Source organism: Tachysurus vachellii, chromosome 3 (genome assembly GCF_030014155.1).
Source record: "Tachysurus vachellii isolate PV-2020 chromosome 3, HZAU_Pvac_v1, whole genome shotgun sequence".
NCBI lineage: Eukaryota > Metazoa > Chordata > Actinopteri > Siluriformes > Bagridae > Tachysurus > Tachysurus vachellii.
The window spans coordinates 16114579-16128344 of NC_083462.1; the positions used below are offsets into that span (position 1 = coordinate 16114579).

Genomic DNA, 13766 nt, shown 5'->3' on the forward strand with positions numbered 1-13766 from the left:
TTGCCCGAGCAATAAAAATATAAATATATACAGAGCATTCATTTTTTAAAATTGCAAATCAGCATTGATTATCACACCAAATGAACCTTTCAAACAACCTGTGCAGAATGGTACAAGAAATAAAATAGCAATTACCTATAATTATTAAAACAGTTACCTATAAAACTTTAAACTCAGACCAACATAAAACCAAAGAATATTGTGTAACCGTATTAGAATTAAAATATATAAAAAGAACTAAATGAATGTCTGTTAATGAAACCATCTTCAACCTCTTTAGGAAAAATCCACAATGTTTTCTTCAAATGTGACTTCACATGTCTGCACTCTCCCTAGACCTTCTGCACTCATTAACATTCCGTTTCATTTGTACAATGTACAGGTGTGGCAGTGCAGTTCGTTCAGTCACCAGCAGGTGTCTTCGATCCCACATTAGAAACACTACAACCTTCTCGCTCCCTCTTTCCCAACTCCTATTACCGGAGAGTATGTAGTAGACGCGCGCGCACACACACACACACACACACACACACACACAGTGTGCGGATATGGATGTGCGCAGTCGATCATACACACACAGTGTGCGGATATGGATGTACGCAGTCGATGCGTTAATGTTAGAGCTGCAGAATGAAACGCATTCAGAGGCGCGTGCAGAAGAACCGACAGAGTAAAGAGATGTAAAGGCTTTAATTTAAGCGCAGCGAGATGCGGCGGTGATTAATAAATCTAATAAATCTTTGTGTGTGTGTGTGTGTGTGTGTGTGTGTGTGTGTGTGTGAAGGTTGAACTGAGGCTTTGCAGCTTTCGGTCTTAAAACTGCACACATGAGCGATTTTACAGGAGCACCGGAGAGTCATTTCCATGCCTCGGACTGGGCGGTAAGTGATGCGCGCGCGGACATGATGGACACACACGGGGACATGATGCACACACACGGGGACATGATGGACACACGCGGCATGTTGTTGGGCCTCGCTGAGGATGCTGCCTTCTCGGACTCGGACTATCTGGACCCGAACTACACGGACGGCGAAGTACCGGCGGCGAGGACGCGCCCCAGCACCCGCAGCCGGTCCGGAGAGGTGACGGAACTTGAGGCGCAGGAAGTGCGCTGGTTCTACAGAGAGGACAAAAGGAACTGGAAGCCTTTTGTGGGACACGACTCTCTAAAGATCGAGCTGGCTTACCGACCACTATGCGCGCTGAGGGATGCGCGTGAGGGCGTGTTTGAGCCAGAGGACAGTGTGTGTGAGTGTGTGTGTGACGACGCGGGTGTGGAGGCGGTGTGTGTGCGCGGAGGACTGTACGAGGTGGACGTGAGGGAGAAGGAGTGTTATCCGGTCTACTGGAACCGTGAGTACATCATTTAATCAAGCTTTTAAAAAAGTCAGGGATGCTGAACTACCCTCTAAAGGACAAGAAAGAAGTTACAGGGACATACATCTGTAGGGCTGGACAGAATCAGAATCAGAATCAGAAATAGATTTATTGGCCAAGTGTGTTGTTGACACACACATGGAATTTGGCTCCAGCTGTTTGTGACTCTCAAAAGTACAGACATAAATAACACTATACTATACAAACTATACAAGACAATACAGACGATGAGAAACAATATAGACATTATGAGTATTAAATATGAATAAAGAATATATGACAGGTCAGTTATGTACATAAAGTGTGAGAGTGTAAATAACAGTATTGTGTAATATTATGCTTTTGTACAATATACAGCAGCAGTAGTGTGTGTAATATTTGTACAATATACAGCAGCAGTAGTGTGTAATATATACAGATGATGTGATGATGACAGTCCTGATAATGCAGCACTTATAGATATGAAGCAGTAAATATAATTATGGTGAGTTGTTAATCAGGGTGATTGTCTGGGGAAAGAAAGTGTTCCTGTGTCTGGCAGTTTTAGTAAACAAAGCTCTGTAGCGCCTGAGAGAAGGGAGGAGCTGAAAGAGGTTGTGTCCAGGCTGTGAGGGGTCAGTGGTGATTTTTTTCTGCCCGGTTTCTGGTTCTTGTGTCGTACAAGTCCTGGGGGTTGGGCAGGGGGCACCAGTTATTATTTATACTGTTTTTACTGTGCATTGCAGTCTGTTCCTGTCCTGTTTAGTTGCTGCCCCAAACCAGATGGTGATGATGTGAACAGGACAGATTCAATGACTGCAGTGTAGAACAGCATCAATAGCTCCTGTGGCAGACCAAACTTCCTTAATTGATGTAGAAAGTACATCCTCTGCTGGGCCTTTTTGATGATGGAGTTTACAGTATGTTACACTCCCATTTCAGGTCTTGGGAAATGGTAGTGCACAGAAACTTGAAGGCCTCCACAGATGACACCGGGCTGTTGGATATTGTGAGGGGGAGTAGTGTTGGGGGGTTTTGTCCATTATGGTGAAAGTCCACTAACATCTCCACAGTTTTGAGGGTCTTGGATGAGACCGATGAGCATAGTATCATCTGCAGATTATAGGAGTTTAACAGTTTGGTCACTTGAAGTGCAGTCATTAGTGTAGAGGGAGAATAGCAGTGGGGAGAGGACACATCCCAGAGGAGCACTAGTGCTGATTGTCTGAATGCTGGAGGTGACACCTCCCAGTCTCACCTGTTGTTTCCTGTCTGTCAGGAAGCTGGTGATCCACTGACAGATGAAGGGGGTATAGTGAGCTTTAGGAGTTTGGAGTGGAGAATTTCCGGAATTATAGTATTAAAAGTAAAACTGAAGTCGACAAACAGAATCCGAGCGTATGTCCCTGGGCAGTCCAGGTGTTGCAGAATGTAGTGCAATCCAATGTTGACTGCGTTGTCCACTGATCTGCTTGCATGGTAGGCAGACTGTAGGGGATCCAGCATCTGTTCTGTGACAGACTTTAGGTGGGCCAAAACCAGCTGTTCAAAGGTCTTCATGACAACAGATGTCAGAGCGACAGGCCTGTAGTCATTCAGTCCAGTGATGGAGGGTTTCTTGGGGACCGGGATGATTGTGGAGAGTTTAAAGTTGGAGGGGACGTCACACAGCTCCAGTGATCTCTTGAAGATATAGGTGAAGATTGGAGACAGTTGATAGCAGGGGTGTGTCTCATAGCAGGGGTGTGTCTTATATCAGGGGCGTTTCTTTTAGTAGGGGTGTGTCCCACAGCTGGGGTGTGTCTTATAGAAGGGGTGTGTCTTATAGAAGGGGTGTGTCTTATAGCAGGGGTGTGTCTTGTAGAAGGGGTGTGTCTTGTAGAAGGGGTGTGTCTTATAGCAGGGGTGTGTCTTATAGCAGGGGTGTGTCTCATAGCAGGGATGTGTACCTGTACATGTCTTACAGCAGGGGTGTGTCTTATGGCAGGGGTGTGTCTTATAGCAGGGGTGTGTCCTATAGCAGGGGTGTGACTCATAGCAGGGGTGTGTTTTATAGCAGGGGTATGTCTTACAGCAGGGGTGTGTGTATGTGTGTGTGTGTGTGTGTGTTCAGAGCAGGAGCGTATCCCTGTGATGAGAGCTCAGTGGTTTACAGATGGGACATGGCTGCCGCTGGATGAGGAGGACGGAGACCTGATAGAGCAGGAACATTTAACCAAATTTAGAGGACATCGAATAGAAGATTCTCTCGAAACAGAGAGAGTGAACACAGCACCAGAGAGCAAGGAGGGTGAGATCACAGTAATAATAATAATAATAATAATAATAATGATGATGATGGTGTGTGTATATGTGTGATGTGTGTGTGTGTGTCAGTGGTGCACAGTGTGAAGTTGAGTCGTAGTCATGTAGACTGGCACAGTGTGGATGAAGTTTATCTGTACAGTGATGCCACAACGTCCAAAATCGCTCGCACCGTTACACAGAAACTCGGCTTCTCCAAGGGTCAGTCAGTAACCTTCTCCTCCTCCTCCTCCTCCTCCTCCTCCTTTGCCTTATCTTTCTCCTCCTCCTCCTCCTCCTTCTCCTCCTTCTCCTTATCTTTCTCCTCCTCCTCCTCCTCCTCCTTCTCATCTTCCTCCCCCTCCTCCTCCTCCTCCTCCTTCTCCTCCTCCTTCTTCTTCACTAACAATAATCTTAAACTATACTTAGTAAATCTAATCCCAACTCCTAGTCTAAATTTTTATAATTTAGTAATTTGTGTGTGTGTGTGTGTGTGAGATTAGCCTCCAGTAGTGGGACACGTCTTCATCGTGGTTACGTGGAGGAGGCGGCTCTGGAAGACACGCCCCCTGCTGCCACCCACATTGTGTTTGTGGTGCATGGGATTGGTCAGAAAATGGACCAGGGGAGGATCATCAGGAACACTAGCATGTAAGCTCCACCCACTAACAATCCCCACCCACACCTAGTTCATTATGATCAAATACTGCCAGATGTCATGAATATGTAAACATATAATTAAGGGTGTGGTTTACGTACAATATAACCTTTGTGGTTATAATCCTGTGAGAGTGAAACACAACACTTTCGTAGTATTAAGACGAGTGTTTGTGTTTAAACAATAATAAACGAGTTTGCATTTGTGTAAGTACGTAACATTTTTATTGTTACTTGTGTGTGTATTCAGGATGCGTGATGCTGCGAGAAAAATGGCAGAGAAACATTTTTCTGACAGAACGACAGAGCACGTGGAGTTTCTGCCTGTGGAGTGGAGATCGAAACTCTCTCTGGATGGAGGTGAGAAAGATTATCGCTTCATTCCTTAACCTAAGGTTTTAATAAATAAATTCCAAATACAGTGATGCCTCGAGATACGAGTGCTTTGACATACGAATTTTTTGAGATACGAGCAGTGATTCGACCAAATTTTTGGCTTGAGATACGAGCAAATTTTTGAGATACGAGCATCCGAGCCGCCGCCGCTGAAACAAAGATCCCCAACAACCACGTGTGCTCTGTTTCCCCCGCCTCAGCTTCCCGCGTCTCACTCGGTTAAGGCCGCCTTTCCACTGCACACGACAAACGACGGCCGATAAACAGGAAGTCATTCATTTCCTATGGACAGTCGCAAAGGGGCTGCGTGAGGTGCCGACCATCTACGGATCCGTTTTGTGCGTTGGATCCGTTAAAAAACTTTAACTTGTGCGACTACACCGCATCTGATATGCCGACCGGACAGGTTTTTATTAAAACGACCGGATGTTAGTGAGGAAAGCGTGACAAAAAAGGCAAAAACAAGTGAAGAGAAAAGCGATGAAGAAAAATAAGCAAAATTAATGTAAAGAAAACAGAAATTGTAGCAATTAAGTTCAGTTAAGAGAATTTCAGTTCTGTCAGGACCACTTTGTCAAAAGAGAATTTATTAGATGATATGCATACAGTTAGTGTTGGCGGTATGGTTCTGTTCTGGACAAGAATCCACGCGCCCGTCCGTGCGCATGCGTGGTCAGAGCGCGGAGAGCAGCGAATAGAAAATAGAATAAACCCCCCGTATAACAGAACCACTAATCATGTATAGTATTAGATATGCTCGCTTACGCGTTTTTGGAAAGTAATGAATGAATGGATAAATAAATAATTAAATAATTAGAGAGAGAGAGAGAAAATATGTGGAGATTTATGACGTAAACTGGTACAACGAACACAGGTTCCGGCATGGTGGAGTCGGGGTTGGAGGAGGGAGTTTATTTAGATCACGGCAGCAGCGAAGCGCTAGGGTGGCTCTATGAATGGGAATTTAAATGGTCGGGTAATATGGATGTCGTAACAGGATTGGTGCGTGTCGTGGACAGCTGATAACAGCTGATGCACGCTTGATGACGTGGCCTGCCAGAACTCACGCAATGCTTGATTTAAGTTCCATTTAAGTGTAAACTAGCATTAAGAGTGTAAAGTAGCGAGTAAGTGAACGAAAGTGAAAGTGTAATTCCTCCTAACTCCTCCGCCTGTTTACTCCTCCCTCAACCTCCGTGCGCATCTTCCGTAAAGTATAAAACCAGTTTATTTTTTTAACATTCTCTTTTATTACTGTATGTTTTATACAATATTTGTCATTTATAAATACAGGTACTGTACATGTTTCATATTCAAAACACATAAACAAAACAACTGGAGTGTAAATTTGCGAGCTAGAACAGATTAATGGGATTTCAATTCATTTAAACGGGGAAAATTGTTTTGAGATACGATCAATTTGAGATATGAGCAAGGTCACGGAACGAATTAAACTCGTATCTCGAGGTATCACTGTATCAAGCATTGTATTTCAAATAAAAATATTAAGTATAAATGTGTAACATCAAATTGTCTCCTTTCAGTCAGCACAAGATTCAATGACTAAACTATAAAAACATAAAAATATACACAATATCTCAAACAATTTGTAATGTTATTGATCGTGATATCTGCATTACATCATCAGCACAGTGGAGAGGTCAGGGGTGGGGCTTAAACAGGAAGTTCAGGACACTACTTTCTGTATATACTTTTTAATTTTTATACCAATAATAATAATAATAATAATAATAATAATAATAATAATGTTGTAGACACAGTGGACACGATCACACCTGATAAAGTGCGAGGACTGAGAGACATGTTGAACAGCAGCGCTATGGACATCATGTACTACACCAGTCCCCTGTACAGGGATGAGGTCAGATATCGCACACACACACACACACACACACCCTCTCTCTCTCTCATTCTAACCTTCTGTGTGTGTGTGTGTGTGTGAGTGTAGATTACTCGAGGTCTGACCTCAGAGCTGAATCGACTCTACACACTCTTCTGTTCCCGTAATCCCGAGTTCGAGGAGAAGGGCAGAGTGTCTATCGTTTCCCACTCGCTCGGATGCGTCATCACGTATGACATCATCACTGGCTGGGACCCCGTCCGCTCGCATCATCAGGAAGCACCAGTCGCCATGGAGACGGACCCTTCCTGGCGCAGCAGCCATGAACAGAAACTGGTGGAGGAGCTTCAACTCACACGCATGAGGTGCACTGTTCATCTGGTTAAAGTCAGGAGAATGCTGTTGCTAGGCAACTGGGAATTCTAGCTAAAAATGAAAGCTACTGATTAAGAGAGCATTCCTGTGATCCAGTGACAGTGTAACTACCAAAACAAGTACATTACACACTTAAACTGTGTGTTACAGTAAAGTTCTAAGTGACACAGTGGTGCGAGATGTTCCAGATGTTCACCTAATTGGGACACGCCACTGACACTGGAGACTACATCACATCACACACACACACACACACACACACACACACACACACACACACACACACACACACACACACACATCAGTCAGTGGAGTCCAGAACTCAGTGCTAATGTTGTGTAAAGATTTTATCTAGAAATGTTTCAGGTGTTTGTAATTATTTAACATTGTTTCTGTTTATCTTTAATGGAAACGTTCTATTTTCTGTTTTAATTTCTTAGTTTGTATGACATATGTTTAATGTTTTTAACAGTGATCATTCTACTGATCCTCAAAGTTTTGATTATTTCAGTCTTTAAAATATTGTTATTCTTTTGTTATAAAAGTCTTTATTGACTTTTTCAGGTTGAGGGATTTGGAGGATCAGTTTCAGAGCCTGAAATCCTCGAGGAATTCTCCGGCATTAAAATTCAAGGTAAAGATGTAAAAATATTATGATCTGTAATTTAATCCTTTGTGTGATTTTCTAGCTCAATGCTAACAGGTAAAAGTCACAATTTAAAGTCTGCTACAGTAATTCATGCTCCTATAAATAATATATATATTTGTCTCTGTGTAAATTACTTATTTTATCTCATTAAGATTATAACCAGTATTAGCTTTGGGCTACTATAAAGAACTCAAATGAAATGCTGATATGAAAGTCTGTTTGTGTGTGTGTGTGTGTGTGTGTGTGAGGTGGAGAACTTTTTCTGCATGGGTTCTCCGCTTGCTGTGTTCTTGGCTCTGCGTGGAGTTCGTCCTGGTTCCTGCAGGACTCAGGATCACATCCTGCCGCGCTCCAGCTGTAACAGACTCTTCAACATCTTCCACCCCACAGACCCAGTGGTGAGAAAAACATCTTAATAAACCTTCACCAACATCAACAACATCATCATCATCACCACCACCATCATCATCACCAAAATCATTTACATTTCTATTTTCATTTACAGCATTTGACAGACTCTATTATCTAGAGCGACGTAAAAATGTGTATTCATTGAAATCATTAATACATTAACTCTCCTTCACTAGATTACACACTTAAGGTACCATTGAGTCTAATACATTTTTTTTAAATACACACAGTTCTAGTTCAAGTGTTTCATGAATAAGTAGGTCTTCAACCGTCGTTTAAAGATATCCAATGACTCAGCTGTCCGGACCTCTAAGGGACGTTCATTCCACCACCTTGGTGCAGAACAGAAAAGAGTTTTTTTGAATACCTCCCTCTTACTCTGATAGATGGAGGGACCAGTGTAGCAGTGCTGTAGATCTGAGGGTGCGAGGTGTCTTGCAGCTTTATTATGGGTCATTTACAGAGGATGAATTGTGTTCATATGTAGACCTGATAGAAAGAGCTGCAGTAGTCCAGTGTTGAGATGACAAGAGACTGAACAAGTACCTGAGCAGCCTGTGTTTGGAAAAATGACAGAATCCTTCTAATGATGTAGAGAAGGAACCGACATGAGCGAGTCACATTAACAACATGCGAGGAAAAGAACAGATGAGCATCCATGGTTACCCCAAGGTTGTGAGCTGTGGCTGAAGGGGAGATCAGATCGTTATGCAGGGATATAGCAAGGTCATGACCTGGGGATGAATCACCTGATGATCAGCAGTTCAGTTTTGCTAGGATTGAGCTTTAACTGATGAGCAGTCATCCATGATGATATTTCTTCCAGACATGCTGAGATCCGATCAGAAGCTTTGGTATCTGAGTGTGGGAAAGAGAAGATAAGTTGTGTATCATCAGCATAGCCTGTGTAAACCTGTGTGAGAAAATAACTTCACCAAGAGAGTGAGTATACAGGGAGAAATGAAGAGGACCAAGTACTGAGCCCTGTGGGACACCAGTGGAGAGTCTGTGTGGAGCAGATGTCTCTCCCCTCCATGTTACCTGATATAAGAGACCTTCCATGATCATTCTCACGCTGATCTGCAAATACCAAGACTCCTGAGGGTGGACAAGATAGTCTTGTGGTTGACCGTATCAAACGCTGCTGAAAGGTTGAGGAGGATAAGGACAGATGAAGCTTCAAAAGACGTCCAAAAGGACAGTCTCTGTTGAATGTGCTGCTTTAAAGTCAGACTGTTTGGATCTTGGAGATTGTTCTCTGAGAAATAGACAGACAGTTAATTAAAGAGAAAGGTGATACCAGTTTGTAATTACTGATGTCTGATGGATCCAGAGTAGTTTTCTTCAGGATGGGAATAACTCTTGTTCTCTTGAAGGTAGCTGGTACATGACCAGATGTTAAGGATCCATTGATGATTGTGGTGAGGAAGGGCAAAAGGTGTTGTGAGATGGTCTGGATCCAATGGGCTTACAAGACCGGATGAGATGTTAAATCTCTTCTGCTCCTACATTTGAGAAATGTGATAACAAATGAGTAGGATCCTGACTGTGGGGTGTAGGTGCAGTCGGGGCAGAATAAAATTCCACCTTTGCTTATAAAAACCATGAAACAATGAACAAACCTGTCTGTTAACATCCATTTTTCTGTAACAAACTGATCGTGTGACATCTATTAAAGCACCACTGACACCAGTAAAGACTGCTTGTGGTTGTTGGTTTATTTGTTTTTTGTGTTGTTGTTGTGTTTCAGGCATACAGACTGGAGCCTCTGATCCAGAAACACTACAGTAACATCGCTCCTGTGCAGATACACTGGTAATGACAGTGGACACACAACACACTGTTCATCACCGAGAGCATGACAAGGTCACACAAGTTCCACAAAACACAACAAGCTCACAACAAGCACACAACAAACACACTGCCACTGCACCATCAACACACTACACAAAACAGAATAACAAATCTACATGTACTCTGATTTCTCAGACTGAACAAGCTGCTCAAGGTACCACTACTTCTTTACATCAGCTAAACAACTTTAATCATGTACTTTTGGAGCGGAGTCAATGCAAATCGCTTCATTTATCAGCTGAAGCCTTAAAATCTCTAAATGTATGGAACTGAAGGTATTAGACATTTATATAAAAGTGTTTCTGACTTTTTAGTAGAGAAATAAATTAAAATAAATGAGAAATGTTCTAGAACTTCCCACACACTTCCAGCAGCAGCTTTATTTTATATTAAAAAATAAATAAATAAACACCCTCAGAAGCTAAAGACCCTGTAATTGAGTTCATTATTTAATTAATTCTTTCTTAAAGGATTCAACTTAAACCAATTCCTACATAAACAGCTGGGGGCACTGGTGTATCTTATGATGTCATGTCAGTGCTAAGGAAAGATTTTCAGTATTTATTACTGACACTGTTTCAGGATAAAGAATAAGATCAGCTCCAACATCTCTGTGTTTGTGTTGTACAAAATCAGATGAAGTAATCAGGGAGGATATTCCAGTGCTGGTCAGGGATGTTTGTGCTCAGCTCTACCCTCTAGTGGTGGGAGATTAGATAAGATACACAGACGACACCAGGATGTAGCTGAGTTCACAACTACCCCGAGGAAAACTGGAGCATATTTGCAGCTTTACTGGTTTACTAACAAAAGTGTGTGTGTGTGTGTATGTGTGTGTATGTGTGTGTGTGTGTGTGTGTGTGTGTGTGTGTGTGTGTGTGAGACAGGTACAACACCAGCAGCCCCACACCATACGATGAGATGCGGCCAGTGTTTCTGACACCTCTCAAGGAGTGTGTGCCTTTGTCAGAAGGTGAAAAGACACCGAGTCCCTGTACATCACCCCCACAACAGCGCAGAGTGGGAGAGTCCATAACCAACCTGGGGAGAGCTAGCATCATGGGTAACACACACACACACAATTTTTTTATTGTATTGTATTATCTTGCAATAATATAATAATATGATATTGATCACGTAACACCTTAATTTTTGTGTGTGTTTTGTGTGTGTGTGTTTTATGTGTGTGTGTGTGTGTGTGTTTTATGTGTGCGTGTCAGGAGCGGCGAGCATCGGTAAAGGTATTGGTGGAATCCTGTTTTCTCGTTTCTCCCGTTCGAGTGGACAAATGGGTGGAGCTGAAGAAGAGCCAATCAACTCAGAGGTGGGGCCGTATGAGACAGAGGGCGGGGCTCTCGGAGAAGAAGGTGGGCTTATAGAAACAGAGGACAAGATAGAGGAGAAGACTGAGAGAGAGAATGGCATGTCCCAGTCCACGTCAACCGTCATGGACAGCTCTACACTCTGTATGTTAACATGAATATTAATGACATGAATATATATACAACTGTATTACAGAAAAATCACTTTACTATATTATATATTATATATATACTATATTATAAATGTATTTATTTACATTTATATTTATTTAACTGTTATATATCTCCTTTCTTAATTAATTTAGAGTAAGTTTTACTGAGCTCAAAGTTTAGGAGATTAATATTAATACTAATAAGTAAACTGTTACATTTTAAATGTATAAATATAATATTTAACACAGAGTACAGATGGTGTAGATAATAAATGATTAAATATCACGTTTTTATAACTGTAATAAAATAACTATTTTAAAAATGTTTTTTAAAGAGGTATTTGTTTGTGTGTGTGTGTGTGTGTGTGTGTGTGTGTGTGTGTGTGTAGTGGAGCTGGATCTGCGTATTGACTTTGAGCTGAGGGAGGGGCTTGTGGAGAGCCGTTATTGGTCAGCGGTGACATCACACACAGGCTACTGGTGTTCGTACGACGTAGCTCTGTTTCTGCTGATGTTCATGTACAGAGAGGAAACGACACACGGAGAAGGGGAGGACATCACTGAGTCATAACACACACACACGCACACACACACACACAGACACACACACTCACTCAAACACACACACACACTCACAAACACACACACAGACACACTCTCACAGACACACACTCTCTCTCTCACACACACACTCTCACACACACACTCGCAGACAAACACACACACTCACACACACACACACACACACACTCTCACACACACACCTACAGACACGCTCTCACAGACACACACACTCTATCTCACACACCCACAGACACACTCTCACAGACACACACACATACACACACTCTCACAGACAAACACACACACACACACACACACACACACACACACACACACAGACAGACAAACTCTCTCAGACACACACTCTCACACAGACACACTCACACAGACATGTACGTATGCTCTCACATTAACATGGCTGATGTTTGATCACAGTGGGATTAGTAGATGATAGAAAACGATGTCCATTATTCATTAGTCTTTCAGTAAAGTCTTTTCATGAGGAAACCAGATTTAGAAAGATTTATGAATTATTAGTTCCTCCTCCTTAATAGGGTGCCAATACTTTTGTCCTCATTGAAGAGACACAGGTCCTATGTTTTCAGCTGAGTTTCTCAACATGGTCATGAAATAAAATAAATCAATGAAATAATAATGTTTATAAAACCCACAGTAAGTCCAGAACATGTGGACGATCCATCAGCGCTAACACTAATGAGGCATGAACACACACAAGACTCACATGAACATTTCTGTTAGACATCAGGGATCAGGACTCGTGAGTGGTGTGTGTAGAGACACAAGATTATTGGCTGAGGCTGACCGCAGTGCTGCGCTGTGATTGGTCATTCATGTGAATATTAGTGCAGGTTTGTAATATAATAATATCAGAGATCGTTATGTCTGAGTGGTGAAGCTGTAACAGAGCTGACGTTCATTTACAACAGGAAGATCTGCAGCTGTGGAGAATGTTAATTATTCAAAATGTAAAACGTGACAAATATAACAGACATGTTGTGTACCAGTGCTGTGCTCGGTCATGGACACTGCTCATTGGCTGAAATAACTCATCACCACCGTCACTATGTTGACGTCACCAGGGTTACCATGCCCTGATGTCCAGCTCACATTAAAAAGACTCAGATTGTGTGAATGATGTGTTCCACTAATTATTTATTAACATGATTTTTCTGCACACACAAAGACTTATTGCTCTTAATAAATTTTAATTAAAATTTCTGTAATAAACAGAATGATTCTGATGTTTAAAGGATGTCACTGATTTTCAGTAATGTTTTATTGAGTTGTTTGTCTTTCACAGATTTTTTATTTACATTAATTTAAAGGTCTTTATACATGTTATACTGTACAAATCACTGTGTGTGTGTTTCTGTGTGTGTGTCTGTGAGTGTGTGTGTTTCTGTGTGTGAGTGTGTCTGAGTGTGTGTTTCTGTATGTGTGTGTTTCTGTGTGTGTGTCTGTGAGTGTGTGTGTGTGTTTCTGTCTGTGAGTGTGTCTGAGTGTGTGTGTGAGTGTGTGTGTGTGTGTGTGAATGTGTGAATGTGGGATTTCTCCACTGCCAGTCATCACATTATTTCAGTTTAATATTATTTTACACTTTGTTTTAAATGTTATATGTTACTGTGCATCTAAAATATGTTTCATGTTTAAATATGTAAAAGAAATGCAATAAAATTAGTGACACTATATCCATGTTAGACTGGGACCGATTATTGCAGTCAGTATTCTGGTGTTAGTTTCCTGTATAAACATTAATGTACCTCAGTCTCTCAAATCACTTTTTGTTCTATATTCAGAGCCAAAGATCTTTAGTTTCTAGAAACATTAATGATGTTTAAGGTTAAGTGTCACTTCTTATCTGT

The 13766-nt window shown here is 41.8% G+C and overlaps 1 protein-coding gene across 2 annotated transcripts; it reads left to right on the plus strand.

The window, feature by feature from the left end:
• Positions 1 to 569: 569 nt before the first annotated feature.
• Positions 570 to 13484, plus strand: ddhd1b (DDHD domain containing 1b). 2 transcript variants are annotated; one of them, XM_060866008.1, is made up of 14 exons: positions 570 to 670; positions 785 to 1356; positions 3473 to 3649; positions 3736 to 3864; positions 4146 to 4293; positions 4550 to 4659; positions 6471 to 6577; positions 6665 to 6921; positions 7496 to 7565; positions 7829 to 7978; positions 9742 to 9806; positions 10733 to 10908; positions 11066 to 11311; positions 11709 to 13484. In XM_060866008.1, exons 2-14 carry the CDS (start codon positions 828 to 830, stop codon positions 11888 to 11890), a joined length of 2346 nt encoding a protein of 781 aa, XP_060721991.1. In that variant the 5' UTR covers positions 570 to 670; positions 785 to 827; the 3' UTR covers positions 11891 to 13484. The 2 variants fall into 2 exon arrangements, with proteins under 2 accessions (XP_060721991.1, XP_060721992.1); XM_060866009.1 differs by having other exon boundaries at positions 578 to 1356.
• The last annotated feature ends 282 nt before the right edge of the window (positions 13485 to 13766 follow it).